Source organism: Oculina patagonica, chromosome 1 (assembly GCF_052425735.1).
Source record: "Oculina patagonica isolate OP01 chromosome 1, crgOcupat, whole genome shotgun sequence".
NCBI classification, from domain to species: Eukaryota; Metazoa; Cnidaria; class Anthozoa; order Scleractinia; family Oculinidae; genus Oculina; species Oculina patagonica.
In genome coordinates, this window is record NC_135758.1 from 7,637,199 (window position 1) to 7,664,523 (window position 27,325).

Below are 27,325 nucleotides of genomic sequence, written 5' to 3' on the forward strand. Positions count from 1 at the left end.
CGGCGACGAGTGTTTTTGTATTCAAAAGGCGTTTCTAATGTGCTATAACCAATACAAAAGCAATTAGTTGTAAAATAGCGACTTTATAATTGGTTTACTGAACGTGATCACCAGATTAAGAAACTGGGGCAATTTGCACCGGAAGTCAAACAGGATGTGTGTTAAGGATATTATTGAGTATTTATTCGGTAACGGAATCCCCACGTAAAGCTTCCAAAAGGTTAACCATGTCAGCCACAGTTTAACAACACAAACCACGTACCACTAAAATTTCTCCTTTTTTAAGTTATAATGCAAGATAACATAGAGTAACAAACGTCATATCTTTCGTCTTCTCATCTTCCTTACGCCGTCAAACTTTGTAGAAAGAATTAAGAAAGAATAGAAATCTTCTAAGTGCGTTGCATGCATGTAAGATATATTTGAAAAGTCAAGTCTGGGCAAGTCAAAGACGAGTTAAGCTGATATCAAATTTAAATTTTTTCTTCATTCTGCAATAAACGTGCAGATATTATCCAGGGATAGGTACTGTGTTTTGTTAGTAAGTTTTTTTTTTCGTCAACCGTTCTCCTTTTGTTACACTCTCGGAAACATGAAGAATTTTTTTGTGGTCGTTCTCGTTGTCTGCGCCTCTTTGTGTGCCCTGATTGATCTTTCGGAATCGTGGCGCCGTAGACGAAGAAGACGCTGTCCTCGGCAAAATTGTGCTTATTACTGGCGCACCTCTGGTCGTTGTTCGCGACCATGCGGTGGCGGGAGCGTGGATCAAAGACTTATTATTACAAGAAACCCGCGTTGTGGCGGTACTTCGTGCCCATCTAAACGATATAGAACTGTTTCATGTAACACGCAATGTTGCCGTGTTAACTGCGCGTGGTCGTGGAACTCCTGGAGTCCGTGCCAAGGTTGCGGCGTGTCGCAGCAAACCAGAACGATGAGCATTACGCGAAACCCAAGTTGCGGAGGCACGGCGTGTCCGAGTAAACGGAGTGAGACGCAAAGCTGTAATACTGGAGTGTAAGTTGACAAGTTTTCTTCTTTTGTAACCCGTTACCAAGAAGTTCCATTGCATGAACACTGTAGACCATCTTGTTTCTTCGGTCTTCTAGCGCGGACATTTTTTCTCGCGCGTTTTTTACTTCTCGTTAAAAGCGACGAACTGCTAGTAAGCTTTACTGCACAACAGTTAGATCAGTTAATTAGACACGAAAACTTTCGGGTAATTCGCCAGGACTGTAGCTGCATGGGCTAGAAATTTATTAACAATGTTTTAAACTCGCAGATAAAGAATGTCCTCAACATTCAAATGCCTCGGGAGAAAATTGCACACAAAACGTTCACATTTTTACAAGTTTCAGTATGATATTGGAGTGGAACAAAATTTAATATTTAAGTGTTTGTAATATGAAAGATTTATATGGAATGAAGAGGTCCTTTTTTGATGTTGTAATGCCAAAATAGCTTTAAGGAAATTGTTGTGCTGTTTTGGGGGCAAATGAAACGAATTAAACGCCTTGGCGAATTTGGAAAACGTACTTTTGACTAATGTAAGCGTTTGCCCTTCGAGGAACAAAGAAAAGCGAGTCAGCGAGAATTTTGTTTTCCCTGTAAGCTGTTTTGGTTTTGACAACAAAGCTTTGGTTAGTTAAATTTTCTTGTCTGAGTTACTAACAAACTAGCAGCAGTAGCAACAACAAAACTAAAAACAAAAAATATCAAATAGTCTTGATGGAATTTTATTTTTATTCTTCGTTACAAACGAAACTACCTGTGAACTTTTAAACTGTGTATCAATCAGTAACACAGAAATGTTATGTTTTTTCGAGAAGATACAACTTCAAGCCGAAAAAGAAGAAGGCAACAGCTGAAAGCGGTACTCCACTTGAATTCTGCAACGCTACGTTGGCTTACGCTTAGGGCAAAAAGTCAAAAGATGACATTTTCAGTGAAAGTAAAATTGAAAATTACCCAACAGTACATAACTGGGGGAATTATTTGTTTGATAAATGAAAAATCCTCAGTAGATTGTAGAAGTCGGCTTACCAAGTTATGCCAGGGGTAAATATTGGGGACGTGTGTTTGAACATTCAGTATTTTCAATCATGAAAAATCTGCACACAGCAACTTAGAACATTTAAAACCAGAGGGGAATCGCAAAAATCAGTCTTTACAGGGTGCGATTCAAGGTAATTGTTTCTATTTAAGAATTTAATGTAAGTGGTACGTGTTGCAATCTATGTTATGGAAATTAACCGAGATTAAGCGGTTAGTAAGAAATGAACAAAAACTCGCGCAACGGCAAAGACAACTTTCTTATGATTTTTCGCGCGCTCTCATCCAATCAGAATGCTTAATCGCCACTACACGACTTGCACGAAAGGACAAATTTGCAAACCGCAAGATTTCCTCAAATTTTTGACACTTTGCGGAGGGTCTAGATGAGGATATCTCCAAACTTATGGGCAATTAAAATGTGGGCCATTTTACCAGCTTTCTGACAGCAGATTTGGCACAATCACATTAAAGTAATCATGGGCTCTCACTTAAGCTTACTGGATTTTGATTTGATGATTTATTTTTCGACTGCTATGTGTGTGACTTTCAGTTCTTCAATCTGTGTTTGTACTTGTTCTCCACCTATCACACCGCCAATTTTTACTTTAATGACCTTACAACGGTTTGTTTTTCCTTCAACGTTAAAAATAGTGTAACGGGGCGGACGTTCACATCATTCTTTCTGTTTTATCAAAAGCTATTTACCAACGCCGCGACGGAGAAATGTTTTATATTACGGAAACTCCAAGCATCTATCGATTCTGCTTTCTTTATTAACTTGAAATTTCGTAAAAACTGAAATACAATAGGCGAAATAAAGGCTATTACTAGTAAATCTAAGCTTAATTAAAACGATTCTTAACTCGAGCACGTGGGGCGTGCATAATGACGATTCTAAACAACATAAATTTCTATGAGCGTAATAAATCTGCTTTCGACGTAATTCGTTTCGATTAATTTCACGGTCCTAAGATATTACAATTACAAAATAGATCACATACCTCTTTCCCCGCTCTTACATTCGGTTTTACAACAATCCTTCGATCAGTCTATCTTTCTTTCTAATGTTGTGCGACTAACACGTGTCTTGTGGATCGAGAGAATGAACTAACCCTTTCCGTAATAACGGAAATCACGCAATCACGCAATCACGCAAACAAAACTTATAAATAGCGTTCGTTACATGGCTCCCCAAAATTGCGATAGAAATTTACCAAAATAATAAAAGAAAAACAAACTTAAACTTAATCAAATTAAGAGTTCAAACTATTGAAGCAATGTTCCTTTATATAGGCGGTATGCCAATACAGTTCCCTTTCATGGCTCCTCAGGTGGGGATTCCCCGGTCTTCACTCTCTTCACGTGACAGCAACAATACTAACTTCTGTACTGGTCTGTACAGATTGGTTTCTGATCCAGTAGGTCGGCCATTATCGTCGAGATTCCGATCAGCAACCTTGAGGCGGACCTTCCTCACAAGACCATCTCCATCGGGGTATGTTTCGTCTACACGTGCAATCTTCCAGCAGTTTCGTGGCAAGTTGTCATCCTTGATGATGACAATGTCATCCACCTGCAGATTTCTTCTCGGAGACGTCCACTTCTGTCTTGGTTGGAGAGACTGCAGGTATTCCTTTCTCCACCTTGTCCAAAACTCGTTGGCCAGATACTGAACTCTGCGCCATCGCTTTCTAGAATACAAATCAGCGCGTTGAAATTTACCAGGAGGGGATAGTATCACCTTCGTCTTTCCGGTTAGTAAGTGGTTAGGCGTCAGAGGTTCAGACATCTGTGGAGAATTGATTGTGTCCACAGTTAAGGGGCGGCAATTAACAATAGCCTCGGCCTCTACCATGAAGGTACTGAAGGTTTCTTCATCGAGCTGAGCAGAGTACTGTGTGAGAAGCGAAGCCAACACATTTCTAACGGTACGGATCTGACGCTCCCAGGACCCACCCATGTGACTTGCTTCTGGGACATTCATCTTGAAGTCTATCCAATCACAGTTGCGTATCAATAGCTCTTGCCGTATCTTGTCATGATCCAATGTTGACAACGCCTGCTGCAACTCATTCTTTGCGCCGACAAAATTTGTGCCTTGATCGGATCGCAACTGTCGTACTGGGCCGCGGCGTCCTACAAAGCGGCGATAGGCAATGAGAAACGAGTCAGTAGACAAACTGCTCGCGACTTCACAGTTCCTGCAGAATTCGTTTGCCTGTCAAAATGAATGGGGCGACCAGGCCGAGGGGGTCGAATACTGAGCTGACCGTTGAAAGGATTCCTCTTCTTGACAAGGGTTTGTCATCTATGATAATTCTGAACTGGAGCGTATCAGATTCTATGCACCAGTGAACACCCAGCGCACGTTCTATGGCGGTGTCGCTACTAACGAGGCGGCGGTCCTTCTTGTCTGTCGCTCGATCTTCTTGTGGAACGGAGCTCAAAACCTCCTTGCTGTTCGAGGTGAACTTGTGAAGTCGAAATCCCCCCTTCTGACATAGGGACTTGGTATTCTTGATTAACTCCTTGGCCTGCTCAACGGACTGAACTGATGTTAGTCCATCATCCACATAGAAATTCTTTCTCACGAAGTCTGCTGCCTCGCTTCCGCAGGTTTCTTCGTACTGATCTGCAGTGGTTTTAAGGGCGAAGTTGGCACAGCCGGGTGATGAAGTGGCGCCAAACAGGTGGACGGTCATTCGGAATTCTATAGGATCTCCCTTTAGTTCTGGATTATCCCACCACAGGAATCGAAGGTAGTTACGATGCTTTACGTCAACCTTGACTTGGTGGAACATTGCTTGGATGTCACACATAAAGGCGATTCGTTCCTTCCGAAATCTACAAAGAACACCAGTAAGGTTGTTCGTCAGGTCTGGCCCCTGGAGTAGCCGTTGGTTTAGGGACTGTCCTTCGCATACAGCACTACAGTCAAACACGACTCTGATCTTTCCTGGCTTCCTCTTGTGATACACTCCATGATGGGGAATGTACCATACTTGCTTATTCTTGCTCGAAACTTCATCAACCGGAACTCTTTCTGCGTAGCCACTGGCTATGATATCCTCCATGAAGCTGCTGTAGTCTTTTCGGAACTGGTCATCACTATTCAGTCTTCGTCTTAGTTTCGTCAGGCGACTAAGGGCCAGTTCCTTGCTGCTTGGCAGCTCCACGTTTTCGCTCTTCAAAGGCAGCGGCACTTCGTAATGGTCGTCCTCTAGTTGATGGATTCCTTCGCGTACTATTTTTAAAAATCTTTGGTCTTCTACGGACAGAGATTTTCCGTCAGCTTGCCGTTCGCTGAAATCGAGGGTAAACATCTTGGAGACATCGCTAGGGCTGACCATTTCCTTTACTTGTGTCTTGAATGCGAAATAACACGTCTTTCGGTCTGACGCTTCTTGAACTTCGCAGGCGACAATGCGATTACACGAAAAGTCACTTTCCGTGTCTTCATTCTTCGATGGTCCCACGGCGCCAACGATTCCCCATCCAAGGGCGGTTCTCTTTGCGTAGGGGTCGTCTTCCTTTCCTAGAATAACTTCTAACGGCTTGATTGCGCGGGAGCAGTTGAGGCCGATAAGAAGGCCGACTTCTACGTTCTCGTTTAAGGGCATTATCTTCTCCGCAATTTTCTTGAGGTGTGGCCAGTTGAGGGCAGATTCTGGCCTTGGAATTTGACTCTTTTTGGCTGGTATGGAGGCTCTTGAATAACTCTTGGGTAGAGCAATTTCCACGTTTTCATTGTAGCCACGTACGACCAGGCCTTCGATTCTTCGGCTCTTAATCACCTTCTCTGCTAGGACTGTTGATAATTTCAGCTCAACTTCCGGTCCATTCACGTCTAATCTTCGGAGAAGATCTTCTTTCACGAAGCAAGCGTCGGATTGCTCGTCTAAGAGGGCGTAGGTTAGCAACATTCCGTTGGAGTTACTCCTGTGATGTATCCATACGGGAACTATTAAGGAATGCATACAAGAGGAGTTAGCAGACTTCATATCAGAGAGGCTAACACGATGCGAGGTGGCTTCTGGTCTATCTTGTGAACCACTGCCTTGCTCGTTTTCATTGGGAGCTGTGAAAATGTGAAGTGAGGTCGGATGAAAGCCATTACAGGTTTTGCAGACTAATCTTTTTTGGCAGCTTCGTTTCATGTGTCCCCACTTCAGACAGCCTAGACAAAGTCCATTTGCCTTTATGACATCTAGTCTTTCAGCCATGGTTTTCTTCAGAAACTGCTTACATACGTCCAAGTGATGAGGTGCCTTACACAGAGAACAAGGAGTAGCCTTTGGCTTATTTTCTTTTCTGTTGTTGCCAGCATTGCTATCTGCTACTTCGTGTGAGTCGGTTGCAAAGACGTTAAACTTGGGTGGCTTTCTTCTATTGAAGCCATTTGACTTCCGTCCCTTGTCCTGATCTTCCTTAACAACTTCTTCTTTCTGTGGTCTGACTGTTGTTACGGGATTGCAGGCAATTCTTGACTCTCTTTGAAGGAAACGACAACAGACGGAGAAAGAGGGATAGCTAAGCACGTCTCTCTCGTCGTGATGTTGATCTTCTTCCTCCTTATTAAGCCAGCGGTCAACTTCGCGACTCCAACGATCGATAAGGTAGCGAGGAAGTTTGCGGACCATCCTTTGATTCTCGTCTGGATCGTCTAGGACTTTTAGGTACTTTATGGTTTTCGCAGCTGTCTGGCAGTGAATTAGGAAATCCGAAAACTTACGCAGGCTCGCTCCATCGTTCGGGAGAATCTTAGGCCATTCGTTTATTTTCTTTCTGTAGGCATCTGCGACGACAAAGGGGTTGCCAAATCGGTCGGATAGGATCTTCTTTGCTTGCTTGTATGCTTCCGCACTATCCAATAGCAGTAGGCCACTGATGGCTTCCTTCGGTTCACCTGTTGTGTACCTTCCGAGGTAGTACAATCTTTGGGACACCTCCTTTGTCTGTCCTTCTATAATGGTCTCAAAGGATTTCAGCCATACGGGATAGTGAAGAAAGTCGCCACTAAAGACCTCTGGTTCGGGGAGCGGAAATGTGTCCTGTAATCGTCGTTGGCACAGAACATCTGCTAATCTAGTGATAGGATCTTCCACGGTTGTTTTGTGGGGTAAATCGCTACTTTGTTTGGCTTCTTGGTTTAGTTTCTGTCCGGGTGGCTGGTAGTCTTCGGAATAGTTTGGTTCGTTACTCGAATGCGGGCTGTTTTCCTTCTTGGGCTCAAACGGATCAAGTGACTTGGGAGTACGGACCAACGGCTTACGGTTTTGAGAGACAGTTGTTTCGTCAGCGGGATTGGCTTTCAAGGGAAGAGATACAGGCTCGTCTTTAACTGAAGGAATTCCTTTCTCGCTAGGCAATTCTTCGTGAGAGTGCTTCATTGTTTTTAAGTCGGTTTCCATAGTCGAATTGCTTCCGCTCGTCACAGATAACGCCTGTGTTTTCAGGTAATTTTGAAGGACGTAATCTTTGTCAATTTCCTTTGGTAGATTTTTATCTTCATCAAGATTTTCGCTTTCTTCGTCTTCGCCTTTAATTACGGCTTCCATCTCAGCCTTTGCAAGTGCCAATTCCTTTTCGATCTTAAATTTCTTTAGTTCGTCTTCGTGTTCTTTTAGGGCGGATGTTTTTCGCGCCTCTGTATCGGCAAATTTTAGTTCGGTTTTTAATCTCGCAACGCTTGCGGCGATGGCTGTCCTCTTTATTAACGAAGAAGCGACTGATGATCTGTTCGATTTTTTGCCCTGAGAACTTCGGCCAGAACGCTTGGATAAGTAAGACCCGATTTCTTGTTTTATTTCGGTAATTCTTTCGTTTGCCTTTCTCAACGTGTTGGAATGTTCACATTCCAGAGTTTCGCATTTCATCAGTAATTCTTTCTTCGCTTCGTAATTATCCTCCAGCGAATCATACCATTTTTCGTTTGCTGCGTTTAGAATTTCCATTTTTGTTTCCAGAAATGATCTTTCGCTCTTTAGAAGATCCACGTTTGTCGAATCCGCTATGAGATTTGACAGTTTATTCAATTGCTTTCTCCACGATCGCTGAGCGGAAATACTTTCATCCTCCAATATTTGCAATTGATAACTCTTTCCTTTTTCGGTCAGTTTTCTAATTCTACCAGTCCGTGTGCTCGAAGAATCATCAAAGTCGGACATCTTTCTGAACTTTTCTTTATTCGATGGATCGATCGGTTTCTTTCGGGAGAGTTTTTACTGTAACGGGGCGGACGTTGACATCATTCTTTCTGTTTTATCAAAAGCTATTTACCAACGCCGCGACGGAGAAATGTTTTATATTACGGAAACTCCAAGCATCTATCGATTCTGCTTTCTTTATTAACTTGAAATTTCGTAAAAACTGAAATACAATAGGCGAAATAAAGGCTATTACTAGTAAATCTAAGCTTAATTAAAACGATTCTTAACTCGAGCACGTGGGGCGTGCATAATGACGATTCTAAACAACATAAATTTCTATGAGCGTAATAAATCTGCTTTCGACGTAATTCGTTTCGATTAATTTCACGGTCCTAAGATATTACAATTACAAAATAGATCACATACCTCTTTCCCCGCTCTTACATTCGGTTTTACAACAATCCTTCGATCAGTCTATCTTTCTTTCTAATGTTGTGCGACTAACACGTGTCTTGTGGATCGAGAGAATGAACTAACCCTTTCCGTAATAACGGATCGGAAATCACGCAATCACGCAATCACGCAAACAAAACTTATAAATAGCGTTCGTTACAAATAGCAATGTTATCAAACAGTTCAGTTCAGGCTTCCGGAATTTTTATTGCAATCTTTGAGTGGACATTTTATCATCGATTGACGATTGACCGATAAAATTCTCTACTTAATTAATAAAATGAAGAGGTCACTGTACAAGTGACCTAAAATTAAAATTTGTTGGTGACAATTGATGTATTTTAATCACAAACTGTCACACTGCTGAACCGAATAGCTGTTTGACATTTCGTTACGTAAATAAGCTTAAATAAACAGAGAGACTTTCTGCGTTCTATCACCCAGGTTATGCGTCTCTACTCGATCTGCTTAGATCAGCGAAACCCACGGTACTGCCAAAATCGTAGTCTAGCAGAAAAGCTAGAAACGACTGACACTTTTCTAAACGTTCAAAGTTTTATTTTTGAGGTTAAAATTATATTTTAGCTCAGTCACGTCCGGCCTTGGCGATCGTACGATGGGATCACCTGGTACTTAGGTCGACCTTAATTAATTAATTGTCAAATTGGAACGCTTTTGGATTCGAAGATAGTGTTACACTATATCGACTCTCATACTACACTTCTACTAGACACTACTAGAGCGTGTACTTCGCTTTACATTCACGATATCGGCGCGACTGTAAGCATGAAGCTCGCGACGATCTTCGCGGTTCTGCTCTGCACGAGTTGCTTTCTCTCTTCCGTTGACGCATGGCGTCGTCGACGGCGTAGACGGTGTTATCTTAACTGCACGCCCGGTAGTTGGACGGGATGGAGCACCTGCACCAAGGCATGCGGCAGAGGAACACAGTACCGTACAAGGGGGATTGATGTGTCGGCGCAGTGTGGAGGTTCATGCAACCACGCTTTGAGACAGACTCAATACTGCAACACGCAATGCTGCCGCGTGAATTGCGCGTACAGTTGGAACTCTTGGGGCTCGTGTAGTGGTTGTGGGATGTCAACTCAAACGCGCACAATGCGAATAACGCGAAACCCAAGCTGTGGCGGGACGGCTTGCCCGAGTCAAAGGAGTCAGACCAGAAGCTGCAATACTGGAGTGTGAGTTAAAAAATTTATGTAACGATGTTTCCAAAACGAGAAATTCTAATGAAAAACCTTGCATATTTATGTCGATTGATTGTATGCATTACAGGATGGCCAAACGAGTGCAACATGTTGTGCACAACAATGTTGCGATATGTTGCGTTGAAATGTTGCGTGCGTTTGACCAGCTGCTTCGCAACATCTCACCACACAACAGTTGAAAAATGGAATAAATAATTAAAAGAATATTATTATTATGAAGAAAACAGAAAATTAGCACAATACAGCTCAGCATACGACAACAGTGCTGTCGTGTCCATCGACTACGCATAAAGAAAAACAACAAAGAACACTTTATACGGAACCACGTGTATAATATTCTTTTAATTATTTATTCCATTTTTCAACTGTTGTGGTCTCGCTGTGATCTCACAACATGACCCAACAATGTTGGGATATGTTGCGTTGAAATGTTGCGTGCGTTTGGCCGGACCTTTAGTGCTGCTGAGACAAGACAACCTTAAAGGGTCATACAAAGGTGAATCATGGCTGCTATGACTTTGCAATGTCAAAATGTTCATTGTTTCCAAATTTACCATATATCTCGCTCTTTCAATACGTAAAGCTGAGAGTTCCATGCAATTAAAAAACATATACAATTTGTTACACTTATTGATAATAATTCAGAGTTTGTTTTATCAGTGTCATAATGTTTTCATTACAGTCAAAAAAACACCTGAAGCGTTCCTGTCAAGATTGGATTAATGATTCCATTATTGCAAATTTGATTTCATTCTTCGTTTCAATATTCCATTCTTGAATTGAATATTGCAATGTTCAAACGGCGACTCGATTCAAAACTCGAATGTTGATTTCATTCATGCGTCAAGCACGTGAGAATTTGAAAAGTTTCCCCAATTTGCATAACGACATTTTCCATTCCCACGTGCCCGTCGCGTGAACAATCCAATCAACATTCATGTTTTGAATTGTGTCGCCGTTTGAACTTTGCAATATTCAATTCAAGAATCCACTTCAAATTATTATTGTTGGCTTCACACTACACACTAAGTCTGTCTTAGCCTAAGTCAAGCCAAGTCATCCTAAGTCCGCTTAAGCGTTCAGACATTGTTGCGGTCAGATTAGCGCTTGAGATCACAAACTAGCGCGCTTGCTTATGACGTCACCGTAGCACGTGCTGGAATGTGAGAATTCGTGTTGAGGTCAAACTAGAAAATCACTGCTTGCTTGTTAGCATGTGTTGACTGAAGTGACCTGAAAACTCTCAGTTTTAATTTCGCGCCAATTTATTGAGTCACGATGGATGAACATTTGGTTTTGCTGTTTTTTTCCCTCATGTTGTATCGATTGCGTTGCAATAGAAGAAGCATGGCTATGAGGCGAAGAAGGAGAAGGTTGTTTTTATTCCTGCAACGTGGTTTATTGTCGCAGACTCTGCCAACAGCGACATCAACCAACTTAGCGCTTTTAAATGTTGCATATATGTACCTGCAAAGTATGCCAACTGAACGGCCTTGGACACTTCGTCGTCCACGCTTTGGCTGGTTTGAGTTGATGCTTGAGGACGACAGCCAGTCCCGCTATTCGAAGGAACACTTCAGGATGCGGAAAGAGACGTTTCTTCGGTTAGTTAACCTTGTTTCTCCAGAAATTTCAAGGAGAAACACGAGGCTGCGACGCGCGATCCCCCCAGCTAAGCGAGTGGCAATTGCTTTGTGGAGGTTGGCTGGAGGTGCAAGCTTTCGCGAAGTTGCTACGCACTTTGATGTGGGAAAATCATCATGTGTCACAATCACCAAAGAATTTTGCCGCGCGCTGAACAGATTTTCGAGACGTTTTATTAAATTGCCAGTCAACCACCGTGACACAACAAGAGCCATTGCCCTGTTTCAAGACGAATGTAAAATTCCCCAAGCAGTCGGAGCAATTGATGGAACTCACATCGAAATTGTGGCCCCTAAGAATCCTTTCGATTATTTTGATCGACAACACCGTTATAGCGTGATCATGCAAGCAGTAGTTGAGGAGAATCTAATGTTCTTAGACACCGCAATTGGATATCCAGGCAGTATGCATGATGCACGAGTTCTACGAAATTCCGAGCTGTTCAGGAAAGTAGAGAATGGCAATATTTTAAGGGAGCCAGTGGTAAATATAAACGGTAACGATATTCGACCTCTGCTACTTGGGGATGGAGCATATCCTCTGCTTCCATGGCTGTTAAAGCCCTACCCAAACAACATTGTTTTGAACCCAGCTCAGCGACGGTTTAACAAAGTTCTTTCCTCGGCAAGAGTAGCTGTTGAACGGGCTTTCGGTGTTCTAAAAGGGAGATGGAGAATTCTGCTTAAGAGAATGGATAACAGGTTTATCAATATACCGGAAGTTATCCTCACATGCTGCATTTTACATAATTTTTGTCAAGAAGCAGGAGAAGAATTTGACGACCAGGAGATTTTGAGAAGAGTCATTGCCATTGAGAGAGAATATTTGCAGTCCAGACGTCTACACCATGCTGTAAGAAATCCGGCGGCTCAGGCTGTTCGTCAAGCAATAGAAAATAACTTGTAATGACGTGACAAATTGTAGGTTATTCTAGAAACACAACATTTTATTGTTTTGCTTTGTTACAAAAGTATATGCACCCTAAAACCTTTTTTAATTCCAATAAAGAGCGAAATTCATGAATAGAACCAAAAATAAGATGTTAAAAATACATAACAGAATTGTATTTTAGCTACTACCTATGTAACAAAACTGTCACGCAATTAAAAGTGTAAACAGCAAAGTCCAGCCATTGCCTCTAGTACCCGTTATACTTCATGTCTTTTCTTCAATACCGATGTAAATTTTTAGTTTCTACTTTTTCAATAGTTCAGCCATTCGGAGGAAAAATTCCTGGTCTCTCCTTCGGCTGTCTTCGTCAAGTTTTCTCTGTTCCATTTCCAACTTTAGCATAAGCTCCTCTGCACGTGTTTGTGATCTCGACATCGCTTCAGCCTGTGCATTTTGCATATCGATTATCTTTTCAGACAATTCGATGAAAGCATTTTGATTGCTTTCCTTGCTTCTTCTTGCCTTCTTTTTAGGAGGTGCCTTAGCAGGTGCATCGGCTTTCTTTCTTTTGTTTTTCCCTTCTGGGGAGGACTCTTCGTCGCCATCAGATTCACTTGAATCGGCATGTGAAGATGTACTAGGTTCACTGGATGACTGAATCACCCCGGGCATTTTAACTACAGGTCTTGAGCCCAAAACCTCCTCAAATACATCAAAGAAGGGACTGGTCTTTGCTCCACGTCCTGTCTGCGAATTGTTGCTCTTTGCATCCTTGTAAGCTGTTTTCAAGTTTCGTAATTTGTCCTTGCATTGTTTCATCGTTTTTGGTGGACCTGCCTTGTTGACTGCTTGAGCAATCTTTTGCCAGGCCTCCAAACTTTTGCTACTTTCAACATCGCCTAGCCTTTCCTTCCACTCCTCGACAAGCACTGAAGTCTGCTGATCGGACCACTTCGTTTGGCTTGCTGCTTTCGCGCCATTTTCTTCGTTTTCAGTGCTTGAACCTGCTTCAGGTCTGCATGTTTCTGATGATGAGGAAAACATATTTTCGACGCCTTCTGGTTCCCTTGGTGTTCTTTGAAAAACTGCAGGGTGCAAAGGCTGGAATGGGGCAGCTGAAAGAAAAGTTGCTGGAGAACGCTCGATAGCCGCGTTCGCGAATTGTGTAGCGCCATAGTTGCTCCTTTCGAAAGCATGACCCGTCTGAAAGGGTCTACCTTGAGGTGGAAATTGGACTGGGAAGCCATGGCCATAAGTCGAATCAACGAAAGGAATCGGTGAATTGTGATCTCTAGACATGCTTTTTCGTTGAATTTTCAGAGTAATTGAGAGCCGATTTGCATATGCTGCCTGTTTGCAGTTCGTGAGATTCTGATGCCCTGAATAGAACTGACACGGTTGAATTTTGATGGCTTAAAAGCTCTCGAAAGTGGTGTCTCCTCATTGGACGAATCTCGTAACAAAAATATACTTTATTTATTTAGCACAGTTCAAGAGCAGTACACACCGCTCTTGTGCTGAGCTTCGGATCCTTTGTACTTTTATTTACTTTGGGGTTAGATTTCAAGCAAGCACGCGATCACGCGCTTGATCGGTCACACTGAATATCGTGCTTGGAATTTGCTATATAAACAACAATGACATGTCAAGCAAGATTCTAGCGCAAATCTGACCACAACGTTCCGTAAAGCAATTATAAAGTCGCTATTTTACAACTAATTGCTTTTGTTTGCCAAGTCATCCTAAGTCCGCTTAAGCGTTCAGACATATATTTGAAGACAAATTCTTTCCGTGCAAAACTGTCATCATTAGCGATAAAGATTATCGCTAATGATGACATCGTATCGTCTTAAATTTTGTGAGGTAGTCACGATCCATTTTAGCGACGAAATTGAGGTCAAAACAAGACCGAGAAGCCGTAAAATCGCTGCAATTGCGGCTGTTGTCTGTTTATTAAATTTACTATGGTTGATCAGCCAAATAACCTTACGAAATCTTATGTTCCTTCGAGAAAGAATGATGGAAGATTTTCTCCAAGAGAGTGAAAGCTTGCTTTTTCTGACCGCCGTACTTATGAGCGTTCGTCGGATAAGGTGGAAAGTCCGGATCCGTAGCGTAATTTGCCTTCAAACTTTTCGTCCATTCGGCGATGCATGTTCAGTGATTCCTCTTCGTGGCAGAAAGTAGCCGTGTCGTGATTTTTTTGATTTTCGTTCCTAACGTGAGAATCTCTATCTGATAAAACTCCGCCGCGCTTTTGAAATTTTTTGTTATCAGGTTTCTTAAGTCAGCCTTAAGTCATGTTTGAAACAGACTTAAGAACTGCTTAGATCGTTTGAGTTTGCCGACACTAAGACAGAAATTACGCTTTTGTGACTTAGCGGTTCAGACCTTTCATTTTCACTAAGTCGACTTAAGAGATTGCTAAGTCAGACTTAGTGGTCTAATGTGTATATGCACTTACTTTTATTTGAGACAATGTACCTGTGATTCTATTGTGTAAGAAATGTAAGTAATATATTTCTGTCAATTCGACGATTTCTTTTGACGAACGCCGGCGTAACGTGATCGTTTCCGGCCAAAACTTACGAAATTCATAATATTTTCACGTAGGGCCAAGGACGAACTGCGTTTTGCAGTTTCCACTTTTTGGGAAGCTTGAAAAAGCAGTCCAAGTTTATACGTATTCTGTCTTATTTTCTACTTTTTACACTAAAGCCAATTTTGTAAATAGTTGAAAAGTTTGTAAAAAGGAACATTGCGCTAAATTTATTTATCCCGTTGCACTCAAAAACGGGATGCCTACCCTCACAAGTGACCAAGTGTACATTTGTTGAGGTACACCATACAGCGTTTAAAAATAATTTATCTTTATTGACTAATCGTGTTCGTCACATATGGCAGACTTATTTCCGACGTACATGTAATGCCTCTTTGAAAGACATTATTTAGAGCTGTGTGACCTTGTTATTGACCTGTCGTGCCTGGTACAGACCTCGCTTGCGCAATTTTAAAATCTTCGCCGTAAACCTGTTTATACGCAACAGCAAAAAAAATTAGCAACACCAGCAAATATCAGCAACAGAAGACTTACAAGATGTAAAATATTGGAATTTGTTTTGTGGCTCGATTGAGAAATCAGCGTGCAATGTTTCCGAGGTTTTGGTCAAGCGTTCGTGACATTGTTTCAGCCATAGTGTGGAAAACGATTTCTTTGTTTTCGTAATATTAACACATTTTTTAGTTGTACACAAGGTCATATCACTTTACAATTGAACGTTCTAGCAAAGTTGGTCATAATGGAATGATTAGAGACGGTCATTGTCTCTGTTGTCTCATGCTTGCTATGAACTACGTTGCAATTTTGGCTTATGGCTCGTTTTGTGCTTTTATTGTAAACAATGTTATTAAAAAGGTTTTGTCGCGGGGAAACGCGGATATGTTTTTTATACAAATATTTCGTGAATTTATGGGACAATTTTTTCGTTTGCGAAGCAGGCATTTGTACAGACACTGCAGAAAACTTGCCTAACGCAATGTTGTAAAGACTCTCTGAACAGTAATTTACTGAACAACTTGAAGTAGCGATAAAAGCGCGTGAAAGAGGATTTCGCGCGAAAGGTGTCAATAAACGTCTCTGTATTGTACCAGTTGTTATGGTAACATCCTGTCTCCGGGAACTGGTTAGGCCCGAGGTTTTTCGTGCCTGAAGCTTCTCGAGCACTTTGTGGCGACTGTATGGGTGGTTGGGGATGGTTACCAGCAAGTGTCTATGTCTAGCTGCCTTTGCCTGGTTGTTTCGCATAGATATGTCTAAATGGTGTCGTGATCAAGTGATCAACCCCCATTTTATGTTAATTGTGTGTTGTTTTTTAATGATTACCAGATCATCGCAGTGTTGATTATAAATGTTGTCTTTGTTACTAGCTTGTCCTGTAGCTTGTGGTACATCGTCGAACAAGTTGTTAAAAAGACGAGAATCCACGTCATGCGCGCGTGTGTTGCTCGCACGTGCCAGCGCGCACACGCACACGAACGTCACGCACGTACCTTTGCACTCGATTGCAAGCGCACTTGTCTACAACCCCTGACAAAAGTCTTGGAAAGTTATGCCGTTTAGTTCTTCCACTCCCATCCCCTCCCCTATGTTGAGCGAAAAGCGACATTTATAGTGGGGGGGGGGGGGGGGAGGGGATTCTACAGCCTTCCCAACCCTTTTTGTCTGGGGTTGTAGGTATATTGCCCGACATTGCAAAATTAGCAACGAAATAAGCCAAACTAAACTGCGTCCTTTGCTTTGATTCAGATGCTGTCCAGTGAACTGTGTTGTCAATAGCTGGTCATCTTGGGGAAGCTGCAATGCGGCATGCGAAAAGAATGGCATCCAAGTTCGCACTCGGACAGTTAAAACTGCAATGTCCTGTAAGGGTACTCCATGTCCAACACTACGAGATACCAAATCGTGTCGAGGGCCCTGCTGCCCAAGAGATTGTCAGGTGGGTATTTTCCTCCTCTGCAGATGCTTTAGGGACATGTCACGTAATTATTCTGTTGAATGATTGCGTGACGAGCCAAAAGAAGAGCACAGGAAAAGTTACTTCACAAAGGGCAGCGTTACTGCGTTGCGTTCCATTGATTGGTTTACAAAAGAGTTCTTTCCTACTTATCTAGTGAATGCACAATGTGCACAGCAAGCCGACAACGCGCACGCGTACGGTGTTACCCTTGCATGACTACAAAGGTAACTGGTGATCGTGACAGTAACGTCTTCATGGTTTCCCGCACTTACCACACACTAAGACATTTTTCCCGCGCTTTCGCCAGTTGCGCGTTTTGTTTATCGAGTATCTATTAGTTCACCATGTTTTGGAATTTGGGTGATTCAACCCTAAGAAATCAAAACGGCTATATTCATAAATTCATGAAAATTAACCAGCTTTGTCAATTTTTCATTTGCCTCAGTTCACCACTTGGACGTCTTGGGGTTCTTGTTCAGCTCCGTCTGGGCAATGTGCAGTTAACAGTGGTAGAAAGACAAGAACTCGTAGAGTTACTTCCAATCCAAGCTGTGGTGGAAGAGCGTGTCCTTCAATGAGCCAGACAACTCAATGCACTCCTGTTCCTATTCCATGCAAGGTATTTATTTATTATCCTCGTAGGAATGTTTGACTACAGTAAAAACCCGCGTATAAGAACCTAGGTTTTTTCACGTTAGCCTAAACAGGTTCTTATATAAATGGTATTTAGTGTAAAGATTAGGCTAACTAGGTTCTTAATTAGGTTCTTAACTTTTGTTCAAGAAATAATAATAATAATATAATAATTATATTCAAGGAGGACAAGTTTTATGTAACTATGCTGTAACTATAATGTGTACAGACTGTGTTATAAATATATTTTTGAAAAGATTTTTTAATTCTATATCTTTGAGAACATTATTTTTTTCCTTTAATTTTTGAAAATAAGAACCTGTTTAAAAATTTTAGCCCAAAATGGTTCTAATGTGACTGGTGCGTAAAAATGAAATTTTAGCCTAACAGGTTCTTAAATGTTAGGTTCTTATACGCGGGTTTTTACTGTATTTTTTCAAAGACTCTCGGGAACGGTACAAACGTACTATGAAACTCTACCATTAAGCGGACAATGGGTCGTAGTCCGATCACGCGCAAACGCTACGTACATTTGGAACCCTCGGTAATGAGACAACTCTATTAAGGAACTCTGAGCCCTTCGAAGTTGGGGGGGGGGGGGGGGAGGTAGAGCGGTAGAGGTATATAACTAGTTTATCAAAGGGAGGGAAAACTGACGCACCTAACGGATAATATATCCAACTACCCTCTTTTTATTTTATAAGAATCTCGTTTATAAGAATATCGAGGCTGAAATTTGCGAATTTTAAAGAATATTATAAGAATAAACCCGAGGCTGAAATTTTGAAAAGAATATAGTTTTTAGTTGAAACAAAATCAGGTATTTTCATTTCCGTCACTTTATCTCTAGCCTGCGAGAGCAGACGCATTTCCGGCCGTCGCTTCTCTCCGCCGAAAAATAATTTTTCGGCAGAGAGAAGCGACGGCCGGAAATGCGTCTGCTCTCGAAGGCTACTTTATCTCCGACTGTGAGGAATGCTTTGTTTAAAGCCACAACGGCCAGGCTGCAACGAAAAGCAATGGTACATGTGCACAATGAAACACGATACAGACCTGGACACCAAACACTTATAATTGATTACCCAATACTTGTTAAAACGGAAATGTCAAACGGTATTTTCTAGGAATATTCATAAGAATATTTTAAGCATAAAATCGGCAGAAAAATAAGAATATTCAGACTGGGTCGGAAAAACTGTATTCTTATAAAAAAGGGTGTGTTTCAAGGGATTACTATATCCAGGTGTATAGAAAAGTATATTAAAGTGGTACCTTTAATATACCCGGGAAAATGTTACCTAAAATGGTGTAAAAAAGGGAATGTACCTCTGGGTGGAGCCTTGAGTTCCCTCTCCCCCCTCCCTAACCCCGCTCCAAGACGGTTAGGCACCAAGGTTTACTGTTATAGAAGATTTTTACATTTCTTCACCTCCCCCCCCCCCCCCCCCACCATCATCTCCCTTTCCCCACTCCCACCATCACGCTCACCTAACCCTCACTCCAATCCTCACTAACATCCCCCTTGTCGATCGCCAGTAACAATGCATGAACGAAATGAACAATGTGTCGCTTTTCTCAGATGAATTCGTGGGGCTCGTGGAGCTCGTGTGCAGCGAACAATGGCAAGTGTGGTGCGGGCAGTCAGTATCGAACACGCACAGTGGTGACCCAGCCCTACTGCAGCTCACCGTGCCCAGCAAGCCGGCAAACGCGCTCGTGCACTCATAGCTGTTGTCCTGTGGATTGTGTGACATCCTCGTGGACTGCATGGAGCGCTTGCTCTACCACATGTGGCACAGGTATGTGAGACATTTTGTCTGAGAACACCACCCCTCGCACTCAGTAGAAAATAGGCTGCTATCTCGCTGACCTTGTGAAAGCGGCTAGCAAATTCCGGTTGTTATTTCTTATGCCAAAAAAGCTGTCACGCCAGCTTGAAAATTAGACTTTTTAGTCCGCATCACGGTTCATATAAACTCCGCTGAACATCAATAACGACTGCGGTATGAGTCAATTAGCACGAGACTGGTTTCTTGTTTTCTGCACTGGTGGTTGTCTTTGCAACCGTCACGTCACGTCATTTGGTTCGTCACGCAACACTAAGGGGGAAATAGACTTTCTTTTGGCTGGTCACGCAATCCTCCCTCCCCAGACTGCGTGACGAGCCCAAAGAACTTATATTGCATATTAACATAACATATTCTCGTTTTTCAGGTTCAAAGACAAAAACACGAAGAATTACCACTCAGCCTTACTGCAATGGCAAAGCCTGTCCAGCACTGAAACAAACAACGTCTTGTTCACAGTACAACAACAGAGATTGTGTCATGTCCACTTGGACTTCCTGGTCAATCTGCAGCACTGGCTGTGGGAGCGGAAGGACCACACGAACACGCACTATTGTTACGCCAGCGTTATGCCGCGGGAAAGCATGCGGGCATAGGTCAGAAGGCAAGCAGTGTACTGATTACAGGGACAACAGAGATTGCGTGGTAAGACTGTAATAAAAAAACAATTCTGTGTTTGATTTCGATTGAATATTGATTTTGGCTTGTCTAGATGAAATTTGGATCGCGCAAAACTAAGGTTGTACTGATTTGTAGGTTTTCTCTTTTATGACAATAACAATTTTACCGGAAATATATATATCTTGGCAAACTTAACTCCAAAACCAGCAAATTGGGGTTTACCTCGGTGTAAAAACCTGTAACATTTCTTCTTTGTTTTAGAACTATTGTTTTCCTGTTCTGTATTGTTTTGAGGTTCTTTGTTGCATTGTTCGTTCTTTGCTTTACGCCACTGGTGAGTTTCACGGGTTTTTACACAGAGGATGAGCCGCAAATTGCCCAAATTTTCACTGATCCGTGTGAAAAGTCCAGCAAAGAGCCAAATGAAAAGAAAGGTGGCGTCCCCCAAAGGAGCTGTTTTGAGACACCTCAAACAAACAACTAGGCGTAAAAGTATGCTACCAAGCTAAATTTTGACAGAATTCTCTCAGACCAAACAAAACTGTGCAACAGAGAAGCTGAAAATAACAAAAACAAGATATAATGAGGTGGAAACAGTGTTTTATGATTACTTAAGGTATACTTTATCCTGTGCTTGTGTTTTAGGTTAACTCATGGGGTTCGTGGGGAGTTTGCAATGAAAAATGTGCTGTTGGATCAAAGCAACGAACAAGAACAGTGAAAATTTCGAAAAGATGTCAAGGCAAAGATTGTCCCACTCTTAAGGTAAGAACAATTCACTAATTTCTCGAGAGAAAAGCACTAGAATATCATCGAAGTTTTTTAATAAATTCTCTTTTGTTAAAATATATTTCATTGGCAATATATATTTTGGAGTTTGCGATAAGTCGAAATAAAAACAAAAGGACAGAAAATGTAACCAGCTCCACTGCAAGTTCACTAGCATCAAAATTCAAAGTATCCTGCATTACCTTAATCCTGCTTTGAACAAGCACGCCCTAAAGTACAAACAAACTTATCAAGATAAGAGGGATATTGTATATACGCTTTGCGTACCTATAAGGGTAGTGCGCATGAATGGAACAGGACCATGTGGGAAGCTCGACATCCTCGTACCCAGGGTCTTCGTTTCTTCAAGCCTGCGCAGAAGGGACGAAGACTTGAGGTACGAGAATGGAAGCTCGACATCATGGCGGAACTAAACATGCCATTTGTGTTTCTCAAAACGTTGTTCTTTATTTGCTGAATATACAATAACAAGCACTTTTTACAGAAAAAGTGTAACAGCTCTCTTGTGCTGGTAATTTTACTGGTCCTCTAGTATAGCAGCAACCTCGTTCCCAGGGTCTCTCTCTCTCTTTTGGGCAGGGAGAGAGAGAGACCCTGGGAACGAGGTTGGTGTAGCAGTTTCTATTGTGTTGGGGGCTTGGGGTATTGTTCCTGTTTTTTGTTTTATTGTTCTTGAAGGGTAGCGAGCCTTTCATGAAAGACTTTGTGAGAGCTGCAACCCGACCCTGGGTTTTGTCCGTATTGGGTCTGCTGGCATGACTACAATATCGCGTCCTAACGATTAAGTAAAAGAGTAATTCTGATGATTTTTCTTTAAAGCAAACATCTCAGTGTGGAACTGCTAACAATGGCTGTCAGCACAAGTGCTCCAATGGCGTGTGTTCTTGCAATGCAGGGTACTACCTGGCTTTAGACAAGAAGAAGTGCATCGCTAAAGACTGCAGAATGCCGAAACCGACATACTGTGCTCCAGGTTAGTAAAAAAATCAACAGCAAAACTGCGAGAATCATCGTAGAATGTGACAAATTTTCAAACCTTCTTTCTTTCTTTTACAAACGCACAAATCGTGCGCTTTCACGCCAAGCGGTGCTCGCACACAAAATTCTGTTTGTCGTTCAAAATTCTGTTTCTCGTTCCCAGGGTCTCTCTCTCCCTGCCCAAAAGAGAGAGAGAGACCCTGGGAACGAGGTTGCTGCAAAAATTAACGCTTTCCAGCTGGCTTGTTAGCTCAATTGGTTAGAGCGCTGCACCGGTATCGCAGAGGTCAGGATTCGAGTCCCGGCAAGCCTGATTTTTTCAGGCTTTATTCTCGCAACTGCTTAAGTTGTGTTCATAACTGCGAGGATCTTCTCTTCATTTATTCTTCATCCGCAGTTCAAATATATGATTTCATATATTCATTATTTCATCTTCATCTTTCCCGGGTATATTACGAACCAATTTAATGACCAGCTCTCAGTTGGGTTGTTAGCTCAATTGGTTAGAGCGCTGCACGGGTATCGCAGAGGTCAGGGTTCGAAATCTGTCCCGGCAAGCCTGATTTTTTCAGGCTTTATTCTCGCAACTGCTTAAGTTGTGTTCATAACTGCGAGGATCTTCTCTTCATTTATGTCTCGATAATCTTTATCTTTGTTGCGACTGTCTCGTTACAATGCTTTGAAAAAGACGATGAGGTAAGCAATAGTCTGCCGAAGATGTGAAAAATGTATGTGACGAAGAAATAATGTCGGGAAAACAAATACTCAATAATACACAACGTGCAGTAATAAGCACTTCTTTTTTATGTGACATTTATTGATGTAAATCTTCAAACAGCTTACATGAATTGTTTTTATTCGTGATACATGAAATAGCAAAAATTAACGCTTTCATCGTTAATTATTCACGGATTTTGAAAACTCCGTTGCTGACTTTGTGAAAATCTTATGTTTACTTACCCCACCAAATAACCTCGAATTAAAAAGAGCGACTTTACAATTTCTGACATCAATTAATTTATATTACAGTATCAAAGTGTTAAATTTTGGAAATACGTTATACTTTTATAGCATATTTCCTTCAGAACAGTTGCTTGTGTACAATAGTTGAGTTCGACGCGCGTTAATTTAGTGTGAATCACGCGCTATAACGCGCACTTCACACTCCTCCACCAACCTCGAACCGCGAAAACCCGCCTGCCCTGCAGGTGAATTAGGCCGGTTGATTTTCTCTTAACTTATACAATATTTTTTGTGATAATTACAATTTTTGTAAATAATAGAAAAAGTGACTGGAGCCAAAACGCTTGGAAGACTTCAACGACAACCCTATTCCCCAAGCTCGCAATCTTGCAACGCTGCTTTCTTGCAGAGCGCCAATTTTGTATATAGTGTAAGTGGCCTTTAGGACTTGTTCAATAACTACTTATTTCAGCTCAATACTAACCCTCCCTTAGAGTGCCGACAGAGATACATATATATGTTTTGATTAAAATCCAGTTCAATGGTGTTTACAAAAGGTTTTAAATGTCTCAGTTTGCTTCAGTGTCCGTTCTTTACGGTGCATTGCGCTCACATTTTACCAAACCAGTATTGGGTTGTGGAATCGTTTGTTGCCGAGCAACGAAAGGCTGGGTTTGGTTCTGTATAATCACCAAAATTGCTTTCACCATATATTCCGCCGTTAGGTTGGCCATCGAAGTCACACGGAAGCTGCGATGGATTGTAGCTTGACATTACAGGTGCAATTGTTGGATGAGTCACCGTTAAAGCAGTGCAGTCAATACACTGATTTCCTCGGACATTAATGAACTCGTAACGCTTGCAACTGAACGGACCGGTCGGATCTTCCATGACGTCATAATCGTGGAGCAGCGCGCGAAAGTAATCTCGGAAGTCGATGGCCATTGTTGGAAATTCACAAGTTGCTCTCCAGTGCGTGGATTGAGCACGAATTAACTTCATGTCAGCCAGTGACAGACGGTAACTCGACCAGTCATCAGGAGAAGCTTCATTTACGGGAAAATCGACAAACAGAGGTTTTTCGCTGAATATGTCTTTTTCTGAGGTCTTTCGGCCTTTTTCAAGGGAGTAGCTTTGCACTAGGGTCCAGGCGGCGCCCGGCTCCGAATCAAAATCACAATAAACATTCAGCGTGCTGTTTGTCTCATTCCGTATTTGGTAAATTCCATTCTCGTGACGCCCGGACAGTAAGATGTCGTGACATGACCGCAGTGTTTTCTGACAGCGGTGGCCGGTATAACCAGGCGGGCATGCGCACATGAATCGTCTGGCTCTGACGTCACACACTTCGCAACAAGTGCCACCATGTTCACATGGAGATGATTGACAGCAACCGTTGTGACACGAGTCACTTGAACAACTTTTCCAGGGAGGCTAAAAGAAAAATAAAATAACACTTACTTTTGACTGTATTAAAAAAATGACAAAAAATGCCGGTTTGAAGTTCTGTGTATTCCGTGCGGCAAATGGTACAGTATTTTCGTTTCGCGCGAAAATATAAAATAGCCAAAGCAAAACAAATGCCGGACTGTGTCCCAAAATGTGCCCCAATGTCCCAAAATAAAGCGGGAATCGTGGGAAAACTTAAATTTGTACATGTGGCATTGTTTGATGCTGCGAGCTAATGATTTTGTTTTACAAACACAACATTTGTTTACAATAACTTTGTAATTTGCCAACAACTGATAAATAGTCTTTGTTTTATGTTGCTAATTTTATGTATTTGTTTTAAAGTTGGCATGACGATTAAAGTTCTCGATTGAAAGAAAAAGAAAACATCGCCAATGTACAAAAACTAAGTTTTGATTTTCACACATGTACACAACATTTGTTTTCTACTCCTTTTGTCATTTGCACAACAACTGATAAATGGTCTTTGTTTTTGTTGCTTTGTTATATGTATTTGTTGTGAAGTTGTCATGACGATTTAAGTTTTCGATTGAAAGAAGAAGAAAACATCGCTGGTGTACGAAGAAAATGTTCAATTCTTTTTTGTTGAATATGTTTTATGTTTAATATTTTCTCTCTTCTTGAATTGTTTTACTAGTTTTCCCTTATTTTGTTGCAAATTTTACACAGTTGTGGTCGCCTTAGGAAATTCAGTCTATGTTTTCTGATTTTAGTCCAAAAAGTTAGCTAAAGTTACATGTATCATTTTTTTTTTTTTTTTTTTTTTTTGCCAATTAAAAATTTATGTTTTCTGATTTTAGTCCAAAAAAATAGCTAAAGTTGCATGTATCATTTAGTTTTTTTGCCAATTAAAAATTTATGTTGCAGTAACCAAATATTTCCAAGTAAACTCCGAAAAAACTTTATGAAAAGAAAAGAGAAGGACAAAGTTAAGAAACAACATACACTTTAGACATTGCTGTGCTGTTAAGAAATATTGCTTTTCAAAGTTTAAATTCTTTTTGCGCTTAAAGAACTTCAATAACATTTCGGAGCTAAACTGATTTTCTCCTTTATCTCGGGGTCTGCAAGAAATATGCAATCATCTTTTTACCGTGCAAAAAAGAAAATTGTTTGAGTTTAAATATCTTCAAAAAACATCTACACTTTTACTTACTCTTGAAAAAAATGAAATCGATATTTACCTTTGTAAGGTATCTCCGAGCCATCTCAACATACGTCCAGTCGTTCTTCTGTTTGATGGATTCGGGATTTGTGTATGATGCAGCCTCGTTAAGTTGACAGTTTGGATTTACTCCGTTATCGCTCTTAAAGTTAAACGACAGACACTGACAGTTGTTAATGCATCTTGTAAAGCAGCCATTATGGTTGGATGAGGTGTGTTCTGAGAGAAAGTGGCCTTCTAGAACAGAATTCTCCTTAACGCCAGCTTCGTCTTTTGGAAAGCGAATTTCTTCACAGCCATCGTCCTCTGTGCATTGTGCTGCGACACTTGCAACATAAAATAGAGTTATCACCAACATTTTTCTCTGTCCCTTTAAAGCGCCCATCTGCGCGTCGATACTGTTTAAAAGGCGTAGATGTTTGTCTTGCTTACTCTTATATTAGTAGTCCACACCCTGCAAATAGAGTCATTGCTATGGTGACAAGTAATTAGGGGATTTCCCGCTACGCTACGCAAATCAGTCAGGGGAAAGAAACAGTTTTTCTTCGGCACATTCATTATTTTAATGTTTTGTTATGCCCCGCATTTTTTTAAATAATTTTAGTTTTATTCAAAATTATCAACCCCATCGAGAAAAAAAGGCTCAAAACAAAAGGTTTCATTAGCAGAAAAAAGACTCCGCACGTGCGTTATTAATCTTTGTACATTTCATGCCGTTCTTTACAACAACTGCATTTCAGTTATCGTAATGTTGCTGTTTGAAAATAAATACTTCCTTTACATATTCAACTGGATAATGGTCCTGGCATTATTATTGAAAAAACAATTTCCTGCATATGTAATAAATTTATCGCACTTGCTGTGACACTCATAAGCATCATGTTGTGTTTTGTATAATCGTCTGTGGATCTTTCATTTTCTTTTTCCTTCAGGGTCAATAATTCCTTTGCAATGAGAATATTTTAAATCAGATATCAAGAGATCTCTAAGTTCTACTTATTATGAAAAACCGTTGCTCATAACGTTCGACGATGCGGAAGAATAATAAAGATTTTCATTTACCTTTACCTGGGCAATTATTTTAGCTGCAAGTCAATATGACAATTTCCAGAAGTCTGTCGAACATGCGAAAAAAGGTCTGTGACGAAGTAATCTCGATAAAACCGTGAGGGAATACAAATACTCTCAAGAGTACACAATGTGCACTTCATTTTATCTGACTTTTATTGATGCAAATCTTCAAGCAGCTTACATGAGTTGTTATTATTCGTGATAAATAAAGTAGCAAAAAATTAAACTGACAAATTCTGAAAACATCGATGCATAACTTTGTGAAAATCACTTTTTTGCCTATAAACTTCACCAAATAACAGTAAACTTCGAGCGATTTTACAATCTCTAGCATTAATTCATCTATATTACAGTATGAAAGTGTTAAATTTTCTCAAAACGACATACTTTTGCAGCAAATTCCTTCAGAACAGTTGCTTATATACAAGAGTTCAGGTTTCGACGCGTGTTTTAAAAGCGTGAACCACGCGCGATAACGTGCGCTTCACACTCCTCCACGCGCTAAACCTCGAACCGCGAAAACCCGCCTGCCCTGCAGGTGAAGTAGGCCGGTTGATTTTCTCTTAACTGATACAATATTGTTGTGATGATTACAATTTTTGTATGTATTGGAAAAAGTGAAAGGTGATTGAAACCAAAACATTTAAAACGCTTCGACTCATCCCCAGTCCCCAGGCTCGCAATCTAGCACCGCGTCTTTCTTACAGAGCGCCAATTTGTATATATGTGAAAATGGACTCTAGGACTTGTTCAATTACGACTAATTTCTGTTCACTACTAACCCTCCCTTAGGGTTCCCACAGAGATACATATATATGTTTTGATTAAAATCCACTTTAATGATGTTTAC

The 27,325-nt window shown here is 41.2% G+C and overlaps 4 protein-coding genes across 4 annotated transcripts in view; 2 read left to right on the forward strand and 2 right to left on the reverse strand.

The window, feature by feature from the left end:
* Positions 1-567: 567 nt before the first annotated feature.
* LOC144654112 (protocadherin Fat 4-like) overlaps positions 568-27,325 on the forward strand; it is a 64,462-nt gene continuing 37,704 nt past the window's right edge. Inside the window, 7 exon segments of the mRNA XM_078514217.1 lie at positions 568-1,017; positions 16,728-16,917; positions 17,384-17,557; positions 19,151-19,370; positions 19,786-20,063; positions 20,685-20,804; positions 21,648-21,801. Coding sequence (XP_078370343.1) covers positions 593-1,017; positions 16,728-16,917; positions 17,384-17,557; positions 19,151-19,370; positions 19,786-20,063; positions 20,685-20,804; positions 21,648-21,801 — 1,561 coding nt within the window. The 5' untranslated portion in view covers positions 568-592.
* Positions 4,244-9,020, reverse strand: LOC144654151 (uncharacterized). The gene is made up of 2 exons (XM_078514246.1): positions 8,631-9,020; positions 4,244-8,424 (listed from the first exon to the last, which is right to left on the reverse strand). Exon 2 carries the CDS (start codon positions 8,220-8,222, stop codon positions 4,248-4,250), a length of 3,975 nt encoding a protein of 1,324 aa, XP_078370372.1. The 5' UTR covers positions 8,223-8,424; positions 8,631-9,020; the 3' UTR covers positions 4,244-4,247.
* Positions 11,080-12,459, forward strand: LOC144654600 (uncharacterized). Its single transcript, XM_078514791.1, has one exon. The coding sequence runs from the start codon at positions 11,165-11,167 to the stop codon at positions 12,434-12,436; it is 1,272 nt and encodes a 423-aa protein (XP_078370917.1). The 5' UTR covers positions 11,080-11,164; the 3' UTR covers positions 12,437-12,459.
* LOC144654729 (uncharacterized) lies at positions 12,456-13,993 on the reverse strand. The gene has a single exon (XM_078514964.1). It carries the CDS (start codon positions 13,718-13,720, stop codon positions 12,725-12,727), a length of 996 nt encoding a protein of 331 aa, XP_078371090.1. The 5' UTR covers positions 13,721-13,993; the 3' UTR covers positions 12,456-12,724.